This window comes from Microplitis mediator, chromosome 3 (genome assembly GCF_029852145.1).
Source record: "Microplitis mediator isolate UGA2020A chromosome 3, iyMicMedi2.1, whole genome shotgun sequence".
In the NCBI taxonomy this organism is placed as follows: Eukaryota; Metazoa; Arthropoda; class Insecta; order Hymenoptera; family Braconidae; genus Microplitis; species Microplitis mediator.
The window spans coordinates 5,083,028-5,105,276 of record NC_079971.1 but is presented as its reverse complement, the minus strand read 5'-3'; the positions used below and the strand labels follow the sequence as shown (position 1 = coordinate 5,105,276).

General features: G+C 33.5%; 1 protein-coding gene across 10 annotated transcripts in view; it reads right to left on the bottom strand.

Moving 5' to 3' along the window:
* LOC130664387 (mucin-5AC-like) overlaps positions 1-22,249 on the bottom strand; it is a 324,309-nt gene that overhangs the window by 293,594 nt on the left and 8,466 nt on the right. For 8 of the 10 annotated variants that reach the window (XM_057464205.1, XM_057464214.1, XM_057464206.1 and 5 more), the window contains one exon: positions 8,769-8,928. In XM_057464205.1, coding sequence (XP_057320188.1) covers positions 8,769-8,927 — 159 coding nt within the window. In that variant the 5' untranslated portion in view covers position 8,928. Of the gene's footprint in view, positions 1-8,768; positions 8,929-20,614; positions 21,070-22,249 lie in introns of those variants that run through there. The other 2 variants (XM_057464204.1, XM_057464212.1) reach the window with 2 other exon arrangements.

Here is a 22,249-nt window from a genome sequence, read left to right as displayed (position 1 = left end):
CATTATTCTAGTTATATTTATGACTGAACGATCTCACCACAAAATTTCAAACTACACAACTACAACTAAAACTATGACTATAGAATACACTGTGAAGAGGAGAGAAACTGTTGCTCTCCATTTTCTCATACCCTGGATCCATCATCAACCAAAAGTCCTATTATTCACCATGAAATTACACCCTCATTATGAATATTTTAAAATAAAGTAAAAACAAGTTTATAACTAAAGACATAACTTTTATTACTAAATCCATCCACACATAGTAATATTTAACTGAATACAATATTCAGTACAGTAGATAGATAAGATACTAATTACCGTACTTTTAGGTATATATTTTATAGTATTAAGACAAACTGAACAATGAATAAATCGATCATTAAAATTGTTCCTTCGAAATAGCCTGAGTAAAGCTGCCGGATGATCCTCGTACTGTGTAAAGCCAGAAAATTTATAATTAACTTCCTTCCTCTCACTCTTTTACTTATTATCCTTTTTGAGATTTTTTCTTCTTATATTTTTTTTTTATTCCTCACTTTTGTAAGATCGGAAATTTACCGTAAGATGAAGACTAAAGAAGCAACATCTACTTGATAATGTGCAAAGAGCCGAGAGTTGCGTTATATAGTTGCCTCAGGAAAAGTCGACTAAAATATTCAAATTAATCGGAAAACCGCGAGAACTTTGCGATGTACTTACGTCAATAATAATGAGCCTTTGAATTTATATCCATGGCTGGAAACTTGAAATTAAAATGAGCGAAGCAAGAAAGAAATCATTTTATAAGTATGAACATGGTAACAAAATGAAGAAAAACGTCAAAGCAGTTGAATTAGTGACTGGAGTAGATGTTGAACTAGCATTGAAAGCTAGCGTCGAAGCCGTTTCGTGACAAATAGAAGCTTTGTGTAACGACAATGGGGAGTTTACATCCGGGCTGACTAGAGCTACAATGTAGGCACTATAGTGTAATTAAATTCCCAAGCCCAAGGATTCGGTTGGAGATGAAGGAGGTCAGCGGGACCAGAAGGTGGAAAGGCACAGGAGGGTTATGAGAGGTATCTAGGTGGCCAGTGCGCTCAACAAGAAAACTAGAAGAGGACGGAACGAGCAAACAAGCTACGGATAATGGTGAACCTTGGCATATTGCATACTGACCGGCACAAGGCTGTTCTGCAAGCTCTATTCTCTTTCTCTTTCCTTCTAGAAAGCACGGCCATATTGTCCGGCGTATGTACGCCTTCCTTGATTCCTTCCTGCTTGTGTGCTTTCTCACAAGGGTTGTGGCCAAGATTAAACGAATTCCTAGAACAACGAGTAAGGCTCGAGTCCCCGTCTGAGATTCAACGTCAGAACACAATCGAATCAATTTCAACACTGAAATCAATCATGATTCCTAATATATTCGTCTCCACTCAAAGCATTAAAGCTTAAACCGAATTTATAGTGTTTCTTATTCAAGAAAGGATTTCTTGTACACAAGCCGACACAATATTGAAGGGTGGATGAAGAGTTACTGATATATACCAAAGAAGAGCATGAAGGGTAAAAATAAGGTGGAGAATTTTTCATCGAAACAACTCCTGTAAAGCATTACCTGTGCAGTAGCTGTGTAGAAGCGACATGAAAATCACCCTCGTAATTTCTTTTAGCACAAGGGTTGCAATCGTGGATTATTCATGGACACCGTAACGTAGTCCCCCTCGAAGAATTGAAAACGAAGCTCATCGACCAGAGTTTCTCGAGCAAAGCTCAATAATTTCCATTTCCACGAAATCATTTTAGTTATTCTTTTATTGTTGTTTTATTCTTCTCTCTCTCACTCTCTCTCTCTTGTTGTGTGTAAAGACGGAGTTTTGTTTTAGCCAGACTATTTTTAGATTTCAGTATCGGTAGATGAGATAATTGATTTGATTGCTTAAACAAACGGGCAAAGAAAGACGATACACAATAGACGAATTGAGATCAACAAAGCATTCCACGGTTGCTAGAAACATGAGTGTGTAGAAGCCAAGAGCTACGGCTCTGCCATTTCCCAATAACTAACTTTGCAGCCAGTTCTATGCCACCCCAGCCAACTAAAACCCCCCGTTCGAAGCTCACGATTCCGCGAAACATGGAAACTTGCAGTACACGTACACATAAGAGTATACGTGGCCTCACCTACCAACTAGCCTAGAGATGTCTCGAATCCGTCAAAGGAGTCTTGCGCCCTTCTCCAGTCCCCCGTCTTCCAAAACTAAAGATTAGGGGTGAGATGTCCATCGATTGAATTTGCCAAGTATAGAGAGAGGCAGAAAAGCTTTAAACTAAAATACCTCACGTATTCCATCATCTAGAGAAAATAAGAATTTAAAACGCACCAACAAGCATCAGTATTACGACGTACTAGAGTCTTTCTCTCGTTCTCTTGTGAGCTAAAACGAAAGTTAGAGCCATGGCTTGCCGCAGCAAATCCAGCTTGATTAAAACACTGTAGGAGGAATATACTCTCATATACTTCTCAACCCCTTTTTCCACTACCATCAGCATCCACCAGTCAGCCAACGAACCAACCCATCACCACCCACCTACCCACTCTTACCCTCTCACTTATTTCCCTCGTCGTCTTGCTTCTTCTTACAGGAAAACCAACCAAACGGTCCCCCTTATAACGTTTCGAAGCTAGTCTCTCCCGGTGGTTGCTGCCTTAGCCTACATATATATCTATATATAAGTATATATCCACCGACGTTACCGTAACTCGCCCTTCAGCCACAACGCGCTAGGTATAATCTTAATGCAGTCTTATACGAAGCGGAACGCCAGCCATATTTCATTATAACCCCGCAGCCCTTCCGTGAATCCCCACCGAAAACCCTTTTCCGTTTCGACTATAAGCGTCTCCTATCCCCGATTTTCTTACTCCTTTATTCCTTCCCATTTTCACGAGTTATTTTAAGACTTTGAATTATATATACATAACCATTCGCAAAAACTACCCTGATCTTTTACTCTTTATGTTTGTCTTCTGTTAAATAACTCATTACAATTTTTTCATAAAAATAGTCAAGTTAAATTTGAAATTATTGAGGAAGAGATTTCATTGAGGGCTTGTATATACAATAGGAGCTGCCAGGATGAATAAAAATTATCAATGGAAATGAAAATAAAGGGATAAGATGACAAAATGCAAACGTTAAATGACGCATACAGTGGTAATAAGAGACATTGTTACCTAGGGTGGTTGTCGAAGTCCCGAGTGTCGGTGTAGAAACAGTCCCGAGGTCTATTCGCAACCAAGGGATTCTAGTACGCGACCGTACTCTTGGTCTTACAAGGCAATAAGAGAGAATAGGGAGTGATAGTAAGAGAGTGAGTGAGTAAGCAACCAGAGAGACGTTCTGCAAATTCGAGGGGTGAACACCGGGGTGTATTTACGACATTACAATGCCCTACGGGCTAATCCTCGCCCTGAAGTCTCGCTTGGAGAGAACGAAAAGAGAGAGAGAGAGAATGGCAGGCTGGCAGAAACAACCCTCCCTACACTCACACCCCCTAAATGCAGTCCGGCCCTCAGGCTATCGTCAGATTCTACCGAATGAGCCTTGGGATTTTCGCCCGTAACATTTTCATGAGTACAAGACAAAACGGATGATAAAAAAAACTGTGTACAGATAAAAAGGAACGCAAAAATATAAACTAAACTGAAAAATAAATAAATATTTGTTCCTGTTGAGAGCTTGAAAGAAGTGAAGCTGAGAAGTAAACTGTGATATTAAAGAAAATTCCAATACGTCACTTGAACAAAAATTTGTCGGCTTAATTGACACAATTTTTATGAAAGCTCGCGAGTAACCCTCGAGCACACTCTTTATGCCTCACAGGCGTGTCTTTTTATTCCTAAACAACCTCTACTTTAATTCTGTCTTTTTTTTTTAAACATCACGCACTTAAGCGAGGGTGAGAATGAATGAATAAGAATAAAAATAAATAAATAAAAAATAAAATGAACAAGCACGTTGGGGCTGCATTCTTACTGTCGTTCATTCATAAAAATTCACGCTTCTTCCTTAAGAGTAAATTCCCAACCCTGTTCCTATTGGGTGTATTCTTGACTACTCGAGTAGTCAAGGGGATGCACGCGTCTACTTTACACTCCTTTCCGTACCTTTAAACACCCCCTTGATCCGGAAGATCCGACCTCATTTTTTTTCATTCCTTTTCCTGGTATTCAATTTCCCACAACCCTTTTTTTCCCGAGGATTTTATTTTCACTCTGTCCGCGTGGAAATTAGGGGTTGTTTGGAATTTCACGAGTCAGTATCACTTGGCGATACAAAAAAAAATAAAAATAAGCGTAAAAAAATAAAGTTAAACAAGAATAACAGGAGTAAATGTGAATACAGAGAAAAACAGAAGGGAAAAGTGAGTGAGTGAGGTCGTGAGGTGAGCCAGACGACCGTAAGTATTAAATAAATCTCCTTAAGCGGATTAGGGGTTGGCTTTCCGGTATTTTAACGCTGCGTTTTCCGCGACCTAACGCCAGATTAGCCGGACCCCAAACAGATTTTATTTTTTTGTTTCCTCGTTTTGTTAACTATACAAACATATACCAAGTGTCAAAAACACCAGATTCACAAGCTGTAAAATTATCCACTTACCCTACTCATCCAAATAGACTATTTACTCGTCCGCAAAACAATTTGCTTCAACGAATGTTCAAAAAAATATTATAATTTTGAAACTTGAGACGGTTAAATTTAAACTTTTTTTTTTACAGATGACAAAGCCGACACTCACACACACACTTGCAAAGTCCGTACTTATATAAACCACAAAACTTTAGTTACAAAGTCACAAAGTGGCAAACCATTAAGATCAATTTCCGTGCAGACTGTGTTCACCTACTCTGTCCCTCTTTAGGCAATCTCACTACTCAACTTCTTGGTTGTTCTATTATCTCAACATTAGTAATTCAAAGTCATGCTTTATCGTTCAGCTAAACGACTTAAAACATTCGGCCAATCAACTTTATCCACCCTTAAACAACCTAAAAGTCAACAGAGTTCATTAGTTTTGTTTCTTGACATTTACGACAGTCGGTAGTAAATAGGGGGCTGGGGGCTGGGGGTTTTAAGCTGAGGGGGCTGAGGGATGAGTTGTAATGAAGAGTATGGGATACAGGGGGTGAAAATTACGAGAAGGTAAAATAGGGATGATTCGGCAATGAGAATTGGTTGAGACGGTGGTGGTTAAAGACCAAAACCAAGACCGAAGACTTCTCTCTTATACCCAAGGACTTTATCTTATTCAACCGCACCCCCGGAAGAAGCCTCTGCGTTCTAGCTTTCTCACCCTCGGACGACATTCGCCGTCGGCTAAATAGCTAACTTCGCGCAACTATCCCAATAGATTATGATTATTGTGGAGGAAAGCTCTGATTTATGCAATTATCATAAATTTACCTCGAATTTCCCAACCATTCTGCCATTTTCCGTATGCTCAAGACTATCCAACACAAGAGCTAACTCCTTACATTCTATTCAAGGCACCTCAATAGGAAATTACACGTTTAAGACAATTTAACAATAATAATAATAACGTACTTAAAAAATAATAGAGTAAAATAACACAATATCTATTATGTAAATGAATTAAATTCATTACTTAATACTTTATCAATCGACTCTGTAGTACTTTATAAATTGTTTCAATACTTGAATTAATTGTTAATTCACTAAGTTGTTATAACAGATTACAGACAGACAAACTATGCCCTGTCTAATGTAATGAGTCATGATAAAACTTTGTTCCTCGTAACTACAAAATAATTTGCACTTGAACTTTGTACGACAAGTACAAGTTTGAAGTTTGTTAATTTGCATTGCAAAGACATCGTCTGCTATCAGTTGATTTCAATTTGCCCTCGAGTCGAGATTAAAGTTTTAAAACTTCTTTCGTTCTCGTAATTATCGACAACTACACAAATTCCTGCATTACCGTGGCCCGAACCGTGAGCTTATCGTCGGTAGATTCGCACAGAAGTCTGAATTGACAACTGAACATGTCTGTTGGTAACAAATCAACCGCCGATCGCTTACCGACAGAACGAGCTTTCAGACGATTGATTTTACCGACCGATGATAATGGAAGCTTGCGAGCTCTTTAGTATCGACCAGAGCTTTTTTCGTGTAAACAAGTGAGATTACCACGACCCCTAGGTATTTAATAGCGCAAACGCAACAAGCTCAATGTTACACGGATGGAATTCAGTGAGCCCGAACCTCCCCATCCCCAGTAACTCTCGACGCGCTTGGAAACTTTGATAACTTCCCCGCCGGCAGCTGTCGACAGAAACTTGTTGAGAAAGTTTAAAAATCGATAACACTCCAACGAGCTACACGCTATATAATAACAACGTCAAGAGAAATATCAGAGTATAAAGTCAATTGATAACTTATTTAAACTTTATTAAAACTTTATTTGAATTATCCTCATTTAATTTTCGGTAACAAATGCTAATTATAATTATCCTATACCGTAAATTTATAATTTAATTTACCGTCTAAAAATAATTGTTTTCAGTATCAACAAAGTACTTTTAACATCCGTGATATTAAATTTATACTTTTTAAAAGTACCTAGACTCCAATTGATGTTAATAAAATATTTATGCAATAAAATCATTGACCCAAAAGATATAAACTGCGTTTATTGTATGTAATAAAAAATTTTACATACGTACTTTTTATTAAAAACGATCGATATGTTAAAAAATAAAATGCAAAATAATATTAAAAAAAAATAGTGACGAGCAACTTCGTGACAAAACGGATCGTCAGCGGTTTACGTGGCTACAGCCATTTCATTTTTTATACCTTTTATACTTTATATCAAACTTTGCGATAACCCATTTTTCATTTTAACATATTTTTTATATTTTACTTTGTAGTTAAATTAGTTAGCTAATACCCCTACCTGCCAATTAATCATGGCATAAAAAAAATAAATGGTTCTGCGGGTCAGCCCCAACACTTCGCACTGTTTTCGAGCTCATGGAGCTCGAAAATATTACAACTTGTATATTTTTGGGATCTCTGAGCTCAAAAAACTGTCGGACCAACAATACATACATTTCACTGAAAAAATTATTTTTTTCCGACGATATCTTTGGAACGAATGAACCGATTCAAGCGTTCTTGGTGGCAATCGAAAAAGCTCACCAAGGCTTAGAACTGATTACATTTTGAGGCGAATTGGGCAAGTGGTTTACGAGTTATACGCAGAAAAGCTAAAAAAAAATCCGTCTATCGGTTAACCCTGCGGGCCAGCCCTAAAACTTCCCGCTATTATCGAGCTCCTTGAGCTCGAAAACATTGTGGTGTATACATTCTCGAGCTCTACAGCTGATCAAATTTTGAAATTGATTTATCGAGTCGTTTTTGAGAAATTTCAAAAAAACTCAAAAAAATTTTTTTTTTAATTCTTTCGTCCACGGTTTCTCTTGAACGAATGAACCGATTTTGATGGTTGCGGTTGCATTCGACGTGGCTTATAAAGTTTTAGAGCTGATTAGATTTTGAAATCAATCCATCGAGCGAATTAAAAGTTATCCAAAAAAAACATTTTTGAAAATTTTTTATTTTTGGAATATCTCCGAACGAACCCTACCGATCAAGCTCAATTTGACACAGATTCTAAATATTAACAAGCCGCGTCGAACACCTTGAGGGTCAAAATCGGTTCATTCGTTCAAAAGTTACAGATATTTACATACATACGTACATACGAGGTGGACAATAATACAAAACTAGAATTTAATTTTGACCATACCTAAAAAAAAAACTTCAATTTGTATTTTTCGTATAACTTGTAAACTACATGACCGATCGACTCCAAAATCTAATCAATTTTAAGTCTTGGTGAGCCCTTTCGATTGCCGCCAAGGAGGTTTAAATCTGTTGATTCATTCCAAAGATATCGTCGGACAAAAAAAGTTTACACACACACACACATACACACTCACAGGGACGTTCACCCGGAAATAGTCAGAATAGCTTTCTAAGACCTCAAAACGTCGACATCTGATGAAAACTCAGTTTTCAAAAATCGGACCGAAACCAATAACTTCTCTTTTTTTGAAAATTTGCAATTTTCATAGCGGGAAGTTAAAAATGAAATTGTATAAAAAAAATAGTATAGATTCCTGGTTCTTTTATAAATCAAATTTTTATAACTGACATTGTAGCAAGTAATCCAGCGAGTAATTATCGGTTAGTAAATATTTGAGTACGCCCGGGGGATGAAAACGTGCTGGGAGAAAACGAGCCATAAAATAATAGAAGTAGAAGTAGAAGTAGCAAAAGTTGATGTAGTAGAAGAACGCGAAGAATAACAAGAACAAGAACAAGAAGAATATCATGTTGCCGAGTCTACAGTATACGAAACATTGTTTCAATTCATTGGGGATGAAACGAACGCTGGAAATTGTAAGACAAAGGATGTTAACTATATATAATCCTTTAATATCACATGATACCCAATTATTATCATTATTTTAATAATTATTTCTGTAAAACCCATTTCATTCCTCAATATCTGACAGTAAAGAATAAAAATTGATAAACCTTAATGGATTGAATGTAATTTTATTTCAGAGTTCATTAAATATGAAAGGGTGGTTTTTTATTCGATTGAAGAAAAAAAGTATAAAAGTTAAGAAAATTTATAAGATGTAATAATGTTAAGTGGTGTGAAATGATAATGATGATTAAAGTACTTACCTTTTTTGGTGTTGGATGAAGCACAGTCACGGGAACTTGTCGAGGGGTTGTTCTTGGTGATTGCTGTTCACTGCTCTCAGATAGTCTCTCGTTACGGCTGGACGGTAACTCCAGTAGATGTTGAATCGAGTGGTTTTGCTTTGATTTTTTAGACGCCATCCTATTTATAAATTAAACATATGTCCTTATTAATTATGTTTATTAATTACGAGCAGATCTCGCCCGCGTTGCGGGGTAATAAAAAATTATTAGTAATATAAAATATGTATTTTATATTAATGGGAAAATTTTTTTAAAATAATTGAATAATTTTTTTCTAATTAACGACAAAAACGAAATTTGAAAACTGCAATTTTGAAAAACAAAAACGTCCGGATAAGTCAATTTTTGAAAAACTTATAGCTTATTGAAAAAAAAGAATTTTTTTTTTAAACTCATAATTTTTTTTTGGTTGAGTAAAAAAATTTCACAAATTTCTGAGAAGTGTTTTTGATCGACTCAAAAACAAGAAAAAATTTTCAGCTGAGGTAACATGATTTGTCATTTTACGCCAACATGAAAAAATCATGTTGAGAAAACATGAATTTTTATGTTGTAATAACATTCCATTCAGATTCCGGTGACATGACATGATTTTTTATCCTCTCCGGGCGGAAAGCCTCAACTTTTGTCCCGCTGTGTGAAACGAAGTTTCGGCTTCGCCTCGGCCAACAATTACATGTGATCTGATACATTTCTTACTTTACTGCCCTAGGTGTGTAATATACTATTTAATGTTGGTGCGACATGAATTTAATGTTACTACAACATGAAAATTCATGTTTTCTCAACGTGATTTTTTCATGTTGCTGTAACATAATTTTTTATGGTGACCCACCTACACGGAGAAAATTTTATGGTAAAAGTTACCATCAAGTTATAGTATAATTTTTAAACTGAATTATATGATTGATAATATCATTTAAATTATTAAATAAGCAATCTGAATGGTAGTGTCTACCATCTGTATGGTAAAGTTTACAATTATTTATGATAACCAGAAATTATCTTAAATAAATACTACCATTATAAAAAATCGTAATTCTTAATAACCTGATGGTAATGGTTACTATCAGCCAAAATAATGATGACCATCTAAGCTAATAAAAAATTAAAATATAAACGTTATAGTCAGACGCTTGTCCATGTGTCATTTGATTAACTGGGGAAGTGATTAATTTCACAAACACACACACACACACACACACACACACACACACACACACACACACACACACACACACACACACACACACACACACACACACACACACACACACACACACATGTATACATATATCTACGCACGTGCACATGCACGCACACATGTATATAAATACGGGGTCGCACACTCACCTGCACACATGCGCACACTTACCCGCACACATGCACACACGCACGCACAAATGCGCACACTCGCCCGCGAACATGAACACACACACATGCACATGGGTGCGCACACACCCGCGCGACCACATGTAAACACACGCGTACATGTATATCCTCGCACGTACACATGCACACACACGCGCGAGCTCACTCATGCACACACACGCGCGAGCACACACACATTCTTAATTAAGAATTTTTACAACTTTGAATGGTAACAGTTACCATCTTCTATTGTAACAATTATAATTTTTAATAATTACAATTAGCATTTTCGATAGTAACCGTTACCATCATCAATTGTAACTGTTATCATTTTCAATTGTAATACTGATCATTATAACCACTAAAAAATGTTATTACCATTTTAGATAGTTAAAATTACAATTTTTGTATAGTAGATACAATAATTAACTTCTCTCTGTGTAGACTGGTTCATGTTGCACCACCTAGTTATTTTTTCCGTACAAAAACCTTTTTTGAAATATGCAGAAGTTTATGGTGCAAATTTCGTGTCAAAATATTCAGTAGTTTTTGAATGATGGGCATTCGAAAAAAAAAAAACATCATTTTATGGATATAATTTAATAATTCATAATTTTTTTTAATTTTCAGTACCGAAATAATTAATACTTTTTTATTATGGAGAATAATGAGCTATGAGTGGAATTTTCCATTAGTATTCATAGCAATTTGCCAATCGAAAATTTTAATTATCTATTAAAGCTTTAAAATATTTTAAATCAATTATGTATTCATTAATTAAAAAGTACATTGAAAATTTTTTCTTGGGTTGGTATAATTTAATAATTCTTACATTGTCCGATTATAAAATTTTTCTCGAATGTTTAATTGAAAATTAAATATTCATGATTAATTATTGCAGTCTGATTTTTAATTATTTATGTAAAAAACATTAAACATTTTTATCGAATAAAAATTTCTCTTTAATGATTCATGTTTCACTTCAATAAAAATAAAAAATAATAATTATTCATCTCTTTCATTTCAACCATTTACGTCAGCTATTTCAATAAATTAAACATTTAATAATTAATAACTTGCAAATTTAAATGAATTCCATGTTGAAAAAAAAAAAAAAAAAAAAAAATTTGATGGATTTTATGAAAATGAAAATTTTATTTTATGAAAATAAAAATGGGAAGAAAATCTGAAAACTGCCTGATCCTGCGGGCCAGAATTAAAACTTCCCGCTATTTTTGAGCTCTTGAGCTCGAAAATACTATTGTTAATACACTTTAGAGCTCTTCAAGCTTAAAAATAGTGATTTCGCATCTTCCATTACGAAAATTTAAGGAATAAACAATAATCAAAAAAAAGTAATGAAGTAAATCGTTGTATCTTTTATTTTATATCAGCAATGTCTTTGGAAATTATGAACCGATTTTGACGTTTGAAGTGACATTCGAGGCAGTTTTTTAACTACTGTTAAAAAAAAAACTGTCATCAATTAAGTCAACCATTTAGATTTCATTAGCAAAAAACACTTTCTTAAAATTCTTTCAACGTCTAAGAAATTCTATAGAAAATCGATCGAAAATCTAGACTCAGGGCTCGTTGCTGGGAAACATTTTTTTTCCTTTTACTTCTGTATGCTAGCATTCGTACAGAAGACTTGTCTGATACTCCCGAGGCCTCCGAACATCCCACGGACGCCTTAATTTTGATCAGGATCGCCGTCCAAAAAATTCTATATAATAGAAAATCAACCGTTTTTCAGATTTTTTTTTTAATGGTCAATTGTCTTAGGAGAAAGTTTAAAAAAGTTTATCGGGGCCCAACTAGGAACTAAATTTTCAATTGTTAAAACCTAAAAATAAATTACCTATTTACCCTATTTTTGATTTAATCGATGTACCTGAAGATCGGAACGTTTCTCACACGGAAAAAGATATATCCGGGAATATATGCCGGCAAAATAGCATACATACGACAATACCAAAGCTGGATATAAGCTGGATATATACTATTTTGCCGGGATACAGGGGAGGGTGGGGCAGAGCGGCCCCCCTGAAATTTTGACCAAAAAAAAATTTTTTTTTTTTTTCGACTAATTACTATAAATCCGATATGTTTGCGCATTTTTACCCCTACGCATGACATTTGGGGCAAAATGGACAAGCCCAAAATTTTGAAAAAGTGATTTTTTCATATTTTTATCGTCAAATTAAAAAAAAATTCTTATAATTCCACATTTCTAGCCCTACGCATAACACCTGGGGCAAAATGGACCAGCCGAAACTTCCGAAAAAATTATTTTTTCATATTTTTCGGCCGTTTCTCTATGTAAGAGGCAAATTTGGTCACTAAAAATTTATAAAAATTAAATTTTTTTTTTTAGTTGATAAATTTTTGAAATAAAATAAAATTATAGAATTGATTTTTTTTTTTATTAAATAACAATTAGTAATTAAGGTAATCGAGAGTGAACGATTTTTTACGCTTTAAAAAATTTTTTTCGAGTAATATAAAACCAAAAATAGTTGTCAAGAGAAAGAAATACATTCTTAATGATGAAAACATTTAAAAAAAAAAAAAACGAAAAAAAAAAATTTTTTTATCACTTTTTGAAGGGGGGCCGCTCTGCCCCACAAAAAAAAAAAAAAATTTTCAGAATTTTGGCAAAATGTCCATAAATTTGTTCGAAATAGGACAAAAGTAAAGTGATCCTATGGTTGAAAGCCACAAAAAATAATAATTGGCTTAGGGGGGCCGCTCTGCCCCACCCTCCCCTACATTCTTAATGATGAAAACAATTTAAAAAAAAAAAAAAAAACAAACAAAAAAACAAAAAAAAAATTTTTATCATTTTTTGGAGGGGGGCCTCTCTGCCCCACAAAAAAATTTTTTTCTGCCCTCCGGCCGGAAAGTGGCAACTTTCGGGCCGCTGCCCTGAACGAAGTTGCAACTTTCCGGCTTTGTCGAGCAGAAAAATAGTATACGCACCTTGGCCAGTAAAAAAGAAAGCCTCAGACCACATGGTTGTCAACCTCGGCTTCGCCTCGGCCAACAATTACATGTGCTCTGAGACTTTTCTTATTTTACTGGCCTAGGTATGTAATATACTATTTTTTTCAGAACTTTGGCAAAATGTCCATAAATTTGTTCGAAATAGGACAAAAGTAAAGTGATCTTATGATTGAAAGCCACAAAAAGTAATAATTGGCTTAGGGGGGCCGCTCTGCCCCACCCTCCCCTACATTTTTTCGTGTGGGTTTTCGCGCAACGAAAATTAAAAAAATTTATGTAAGTTGACTGCTTAAAGGTGACTTAAGGGGTAATTGGGGGTGGCCGCAATTTTCAACTCGCATACTAGTAACTTCGCGAAACATTTCAGAAATCTAGATCCAGTAGATTTTTTTTCTGTTCATTTCGTTTTCTTATTTTCGTTTCGTGGAAAACGTCCCAATCTTCAGGTACATTTTAATCGCGATAAAATGTAATTGGTTTTATTATTTATCCAGTTAAATTCTTCCATCACTTCCTCTTACTTACTCATATGTATTATAAAAACAATAAGTTAACGTCTATTTTTTATATTTCCACACTATTTTTCATTATTTAACAATAAAAGCATCAGTTATTAAATTAACTGTAAATCTACACAAAAAAGAAAAAAAGGAAATGGATAATATTTTATTCAACATAAAAATTTTTATTATCTGCTACATTGAGCATCATATTCTCTAAAACGCTTTGTAAAATAAAAATATTACATCTACTTTATTTATTATTTTTTTTTTTTTTTTTCTGTTTTTTTATAATACTCTTGAATATCACAAGCTTTTAACCTTTAATACCTTGATCATTCGATTGTAAATCACCAATTCAACTTTTTACACTAAAATTCATATTTATTTTTAACGAATAAAAAAACATAAATAAAAATTCATATATTCAAATATAATATATTTTACGAGTAGTATCAGAAATATTATATTTCATTTTGTAAATTTTCGTAAATAAATACCGTAGGTAAACATTATAAATAACAAGTTAATGGAACATCTTTTAAACAAACGAATCAACAGTAAATAACGCAGCGGGAAATATTCAAAAAAAAAAATAAATAAATACGTTATTTTTTTATTTGAACCTTTTGTATTCTGTTTATGATATCATATCCACAATTAAATAATATCGTAGATAAATAAAACAATAAATAAATAAAATAAATGAAATTAAAGTGGTTACTTAACAGATATGATAAAAAGTATAAAAAGAACAAGAGAAAATAAAATATTGCTACGACAATAAACAACAGCAATTGTAATTGAGAAACTCTAGGCAACTGCGTGCATACAATATTGTTTTTTATTATTTATATATATATTTTTTTCCCTGTTATTATTATTGTTATTATTTTTATCATGGGTTTTTTTTAATGTTCAAGGCAAGGGAAAAGAGAGAAGCTTCGCTGCCGCACACTTTGGATATCGGGTAAAACTTTCGCATTTAACTTTTCCGTCCTGCTGGGGAAACGACCAACAAAGCTCATCACCGGAAAGTTTTCCGAGACAAGGAAAAACAGTACGGAGAGAAAAAGAGACAGAGAAAATTCACAGCAACTATACCCGCGTACCGGGAACTCTCTTTTTCTCTTGTCTCTTTTCAACTTTTATATATTTTCATTTCGTACTCTTTCATTCTCATTTGTTTCCCTATACCGCCATCCGACGAGATTTTTTTATTCTTTTTAACTCAAAGCTCTCAGCAAGACTACTACCACAATCCGACAACTCGCTCTACGACCTCTATCTCACTGTATATATATATATATATATGTAGATATAGATATATGTTACGTACACTTTAACAAAGCTCGAAAATCACAAATACCAGTAACTTTGTTGCAATCTACGTGTTATATGAACTTACATTTACTACTGTTAAACTCGTACCCTGAATTTCCGACTAGCTTCATGACCTTTTTTAAAATGTCATTCTCATTCTTCGTCAATTTACAATAACATTTAATCTATCGGATATTTAATCATTTTTTCTTTTTTTTAGTTTATACAAGAATAATTTAATTTGTTTTTTCATGCAAGTGAAGCTCCATTTTCCCTAGTTTTAAACTTTTATAATAAATTCAAAATTTTTATTTTTCTTTTTTTTTAACCCCTCATTCAATTAAAAGTAAAAGATAAAGTAATGGCTTATTAGGGATTTTTGAATCGAGATTTTGAAAATTAGCGTCGATTTAAAAAGTTTTTGGTTGTCAAATTTTCATAAATTACTGATTCGATCTGCGTCTTATAAATTTGAAAAAAAAAATCAAACTTCTAAAGATAAACAATAGTATTTAATCTCCCACACAAAAAAAAAGAATCGGCCCATTACTAGGTCGTGAATGGCTGCCAATTTTCAAGCATTGGCCGAAGATCGGCTAAATATCGGATGATAACAGTATGCCAAGCATTGGCCAATCGTGGCAATCAATCATCGGCCAAAGCTTGGTATCAAAAGTACTCGATCAAACCGTTGGCCAACGAACGGCGGTTAATTGTGCGCCGTTTTTATAAGCAAAAAGACGGCTGCCAATGATTCACCATGCACGGGCCAGTATAGTTAGCCATTTATTGACCAATCATTGCAAACCAGGCACCGGCCGATCTATGGAAAAATTTCGAAGCTCGGCGACTGTGTATGGGCCATCGGACATTCAATCATTTTTGTTTTTTTTAGTTTATACAAGAATAATTTAATTTGTTTTTTCATGCAAGTGAACTCCATTTTTCCCTACTTTTAAACTTTTGTAATAAATTAAAAATTTTAATTTTTTTATCAAAAATAAAAAAAAAAGTAATAGCTTATTCGGGATTTTTGAGTCGAGGTTTTTAAAATTAGCGTCAATTTAAAAAGTTTTTGTTGTCATATTTATATAAATCACTGATTCGATCTGTATCAAATAAACTCGAAAAAAAAATCAAACTTTTAAAGCCATAATAGGCGAGAAGTGGAGACCTATTGCTGCTGTATACAAAAAAAGTATGATGAATAAAATGTAAATATTTTTTTTCATACTTTTTGCTGTAATTTTTTTTTATCAACTCGTGGTGTTCTTTTTATTTAAGGGTCACGGTCGAATGGTTGAAAAGGCTTGAGAATTATATACAGTGGTAACGAGGAAGTAAATAAGGCAAAGTAACAATAGACAACGTAAAAATGTTAACTTTTTTTTTTTGGTATTTAAATAAAAAATAGTGCAAGTGCTTTTTGTCTGCATCTTTTTTATTGATTTTTACTTATGATACCTCTTCGAATAGATTTACGTCACTAGTTACAGCAAAATAAAAATAGATAACTGAATTACGAGGAATTTTTTTCAATAAATAAAAGAAACTTTCAATTCATTGATAAAAAAAAAAAATTATCATCTATCATTTTCTTAACAGTATATTTATATCAAGAAGACTCGTCTCGCAGCTTTAATAAAATAAGAAAAAAAAATATTTACAGTCAAGTCACGGGACTAAATCAGCAGAAAATTTATTTTCCCGATTTATTAAAATAAAAAATTTACCCCAATATTTCGAGTCCATAAATGCAAATAAAATTTAACGATAACTTTTTATTTTAATTCTAAAGCTTTTAAAATATTTATAAATAATAATAAACTAAAAATCATAATCCCATAAACTCATAAACACGTGAATTAAAAAAAAAAATTAACAAAAGCTTGTACAGTTTTTTTTTCGCTTAAATCGACGTTCTATTTTTTGCTCTGGATGTATCTTTATTGGAATTGGAACATCGCCCAAGAATTAAACGAAGTGAAATCAATTTCAGAGAAGTTTCGCGCGATTGTGGCTCTCCAGCGAGGGCAAGTAGTTATATATTTATACATATTTTTTAGTGGTAGTAGAATAGAATAACAGGAATGAATGGTAAGAAAGAGCAAAACTTTATGTAAAATAAAAATAATAATTCTGACATAAAATCACAAATTCATTTACCCAATTAACTAAAGCCGGTTCTGTTCTATTCATAAGTTAACATTTAATTAAAATAAAAAAATAATAAAGACAATTGTAGGTTGAGCTTTTAATTGAGACAACGATTGATTAAAAATGAGCGATAAAAAGTTAAATTAAGGGTGGAAGTTAAAATAATGTAGGGGGTTGTATTAAAACTACGTATTTCAGTGATCGAGAAAACTTTAGCAACTTTAATGCCAAGCGCTCGAGTAATCTAACAGGACGAAATTAACTTTTCAGTTTTGCCAAAGTTCCCCGGCCACTTAACCGCTACGTCGTCGTCACCCCCAACTCCAAAATCTACCGGCCTCTTCCTTCTTTTTCTTCCATCTCGACCTTATTACTCATATATATATATATATATTCTTTCTCTTTTCACCTTTACAAGTTTCTCTTTCTCTTTCCAAGTTCGCCCAAGACTCGCGGAAAACTTTTTAAGCGCTTCACCACCACAGACTTTATTCTCTCTTCCTCTATCCGTCTCTCCCTTATTCACTCACTCTCTTTCCCCTTAAAAAAGTTTCATTCGCAAACTCTCTCACTCTCTTACTCTACAGTTCTTTACGTGTAAAATAATTCTACCCTTAAGACCTGGAGTTTACGAGGAAAACTTAGTCGCGCTCGCCTTACTCGATAATGCCCAGAGTCGAGCTAAACTAAAGAGAGAATGATAGTCAAGATAAAGACTTTGATTAACAGACAAAGATAAGGATGTAAAATAAAAAACAATTAAATTAATATTTTTTTGAATGATAAGAAGTTTAAATATTTTTTTAACTCAAGTAATAACTGTAAAAAAATGTAAAAGATAAAAATTTAACGGTTGTTAAATTTTTACCACAAAATAAGATTGCGAAGTATCTAATGGAAAATAAAATATATATTTAAAGATGTCTCGTTTGATATGGAGTAAAAAAATATCCAATGGCTCTGCACAATTTCCGTGTATTATAGATTTTAAACCGACGATAGGAATGGAAACGAAATGAAATGAAAATGTATATAAAAAAAAATTATATATATATAAGAGAAATAATGTAGAAAGAAGTATAAAAATGCAAGAAAAATTTTCTCGGTCAAGCGATAAAATGGAGCCGGTCGTTTGACAAAATGTTATATCATTTCCGTAGTAGACGAAAATTATTTCATTTCCTGCATTACAAAGTAAATTTTTATAACTTTTGCCCTCAATTCACTGTGCGCTGATAACTGGACCAAAACACTACATAGAGAAAAATGGGCTTAAGAAATTTACTAATTTTTATTATGCTGTCAATCAAACTTTGATCAGGAAGTTGAGTGGCCAAAAAATTATTACACTGTAAAAAATCAGGAGTGAATACGGATTTTATTTTCATCCGAATTCACTCCATCACTCAGAGTTCCGAGGTGTAAAAAAAAATCACTCCGCATAAGGAGTGAATGGGGATTTTTTATGGGCGGAGTGATTTCGGAGTGACGCGGATTTTATTTAAATCCACATTCACTCCGGTCTGGAGTTTTAATACTTAAATAAATTAATATTTAATAGAAACGGCTGTTAATTAGAAACATAATTATTTCAATAAATAATTGATTCGATATTCATAATTAAACTTAAAATATTATGTTTTTAATTTATAAAATGTTTTAGTAACTCACTAAATTATAATTTCATATATATATGGTACATAGTGAAAAAATTAAATTATTGAATAGCTATAGTGACATAGTTTTTATGGGGATATTTTATATTTCGGTACAATATGAAATGTTATCTCGTGGTATGGCTGATGTAAGTCATACGACAGTTTGTGACTCAGTCAAAGTTTTATTATCAGCTGCTTATAACTTTTAAAAATCATTTCGCGTGAATATATAGAAAGGGAGCTCGTAATTATTTCCGTACTCAATATAAATGTCAAAATATCAAAGACTCGAGCTCACTATGTATTAGTAATTTTTTTTATAATTAATATTTTCCGAAACTCCCCTTCGAAGTGAAATTCACTCCGAGGGAATCAAACAATTAAAAAATCATCCACTCCGCGTTCACTCCGCAAATTTTTTACAGTGTATGCTACGAGAAGTCTACGGTTTCCATGGCGCTGTTAAATGACCGCGAATTCTTGTAGAACTTGACGAAATAAGACTTTTTTTCAAATAGCTGTAACTTATTCAAAAATGGACTAATTCAGACGTTGTTTTTTCCAAAATTTTCATCTTCAAATGTAGTTTTCGGGAAAAAATACAAAAAAATGAAGATATTGAAACCTATGAAATTTTTAACTTTTTTTAAAAAATCAAATTTTTCCCAAAATCTATTTTTCTCGAAACCTAAGCGAGATATCGAAAAATTTTATTCTTTAAAAAAGTCTTATTTTGTTGAGTTCTATACGAATTCGCAGTCAATTTGCGGCGCCACGGAAACCATAGAATCCCCAGGAATTATAGTAAACAATAAAAAATTTCTAGAGGCTCACAATAATAATCATGCAGCATAATTTTTTGACGACTCAACTTTCTGTTTCAAGTTTTATCGACAACACGACAAAAATTCCTATATTTTTTGTCTCCATTTTTCTCCTTACAGATAAAAATAAACTATCGAGTATTGAAAACAATTAAATTGAGATACGAATTAATCAATTGACTTTTGTCACTGTCTTCCTCTTCTGCCCCTCACTGCTTCCAACCCCTTTATGTAACTCATCCCCATCAGGCTATCTCGAGTTTCAACTCTCCTACTTCACTTAAATTTTAACTAAAACTCTACTCCCAACAGTCTCTGCTTCAACTCCAACTCGAACCTCAACTTTAAACTCTACCTTCAGCAGACTCGCGCTGCCCCCCTCTACTCTTCCAACACCAACTCTCAGCCCAACGGACTTCCGATAAAGTTTTCCCAATAGTTTACCTCGTAGTTTAGCTCAGCTATTATACCACACGATTGGATTCTCGACAGCGCTCCATAGTGGTTAACTAACCCTCTGTGTAAAACACTTGACGAATTGTTTGCAACACTAATTAACACTTTTAGTTAACAAAAAAAAATTTTATAATTTTTTACATAAAAAAAATTCTTTTTCTACTTTTAACGTCTATACTTTTTTCAGCTTAGCAGACAAAGGACACGAAAAAAAATAATAAAACTACCCCGTAATTTTTCTTTACAGTAAGAATATAAATGCACAAAATAATATAAGGGTCTGAAAAGGATGAGACGGTTGGAATAATTCTAAAAGCCTGGGAACAACTGCTTGCTATTTAAAGAACAATAAACTGACAACATGAAATTACATAATGACAAGTTAATTAGCTTTGCTTGTAAATTATATTTTTTTTGACTTAATAATGATAATATAATTTAACTGGTTGTTCTCTTAAATAAATAAATATAATTAGATAATAATTAAAAGTTATTAAAATATTCAGTACTTGTATAAAAGAGCTGCAGTGCCGATCAGCTGACCGTTTGTCAGCCCGCGTGTCACGTTCACCCGCAACACCAACAATTGTTTATTTTCTTTTATTTCCCAACTACACGTACACCACACGTACACCCACGATCCCCCATTTACACAAAATCCACCAACACTTAGCCATCAAAGCACAAAAGCTTCAGTGTTTTGTTTTATTATCTGAGCCCAATGTCATTGTCGTTTTGCATTTGCGTGCAGAAACAAAATATCCTTCACCTTACATTGCGTGCCATTTAAATCCACATATATATATTTTATATACTAAAACCTACACAACACTCTTGTGTTATTTAATTGAAATTTCACATCACGAGATTTATCACCATCTATTTATTTTTTCTCTTGTTGTTTTTATCATCGTGATACACAAGCACTCTTTCGGAGCAATCGTACATTTTTACGAGCCCTAAATAAAATAAAGTAAAGCAAAACTAAATTTGTTAAATTAAATAAATAAATTGATTTATGGATCAATTGAACCGAAAATTGACTGCCGACACCACGCGGTTGCCGTGTCAATTCACATGGTATTAAAGCTTTACGTGCGACTGCTCACGCGAATGGTCAATCGTTTTTGAGTGATAAATATTAGCTTTTTTTTAAACAACCGTCAAAACAACAACAATAATAAATGAAATTTCGTAGCGCGATGGCTGATAATTTTTCCCGATAGTTTTATAGTCAATATTTCATAATAAAAAAAATTTGAAAAAAGACCGCGAATGAATCCATTGTCAAAATATTCCTGTACTCTCACTTGATATCGAGCTCTTAACTTTTAAAACTGTACTAAGAATGAGATCAAAAGCCCGTAGACTGTCTTGTATCTTCCAGAATATTATACACCGAGGCGCTTGAAACCCCACCAGCAAACTCGAGAAAAGTTTACGCGACTCGCGATAAGGGGTACAAAGTGTATGCAGGGGATGTTATAATATGCGCAAGAGTTATATTGCCTTTAGGGGATAAATATAGAAAAATAAGTTTTAAGTCACTTGCGGCCGAAACGGATGACCGAGCGCATGTTCCAACATGGCGTTACGCATACAAAACTTTACTACCCGCGTATTTTATAAAAAAATATAAGGTTACTCCCACACCACTTAAAACTGTTGTTCATCCCCTTCCATAATTTTAGCTCCCACTACAAAATCCTCATCCTCATCCTCACTCTACACAGACTGTATCCCATTCGCATCCTCGCGCACCCCCAACTCACTCAGAACCCGCCAACTCGGCGAGAAACTTGTACGACAGTTAAATTATACGTTTGTTCCCAATGTTTGAAGCTTGTTTCCAAACTACATAAACTTATAAACTCTCATGTTCACTGAATTTACGCACTTTGGAAATAATTCGTGTACTAACACTGAATACAGATTACACATACTTCAAGACAAAGAAAAACTTTAAACTAATGTATGTACATAAATATTGTACTGTTATGTTAACACAGTAAATAAATAATTAAATAAACAAATAAGACACTTGTAAATAAAGAAGTAACATTCTATAAGTTAAATCGATGAGAATTTATATTAAAAAATCAACAACGAACAGTTTAACAAACAGACTTAGTAAGCACTTTAAG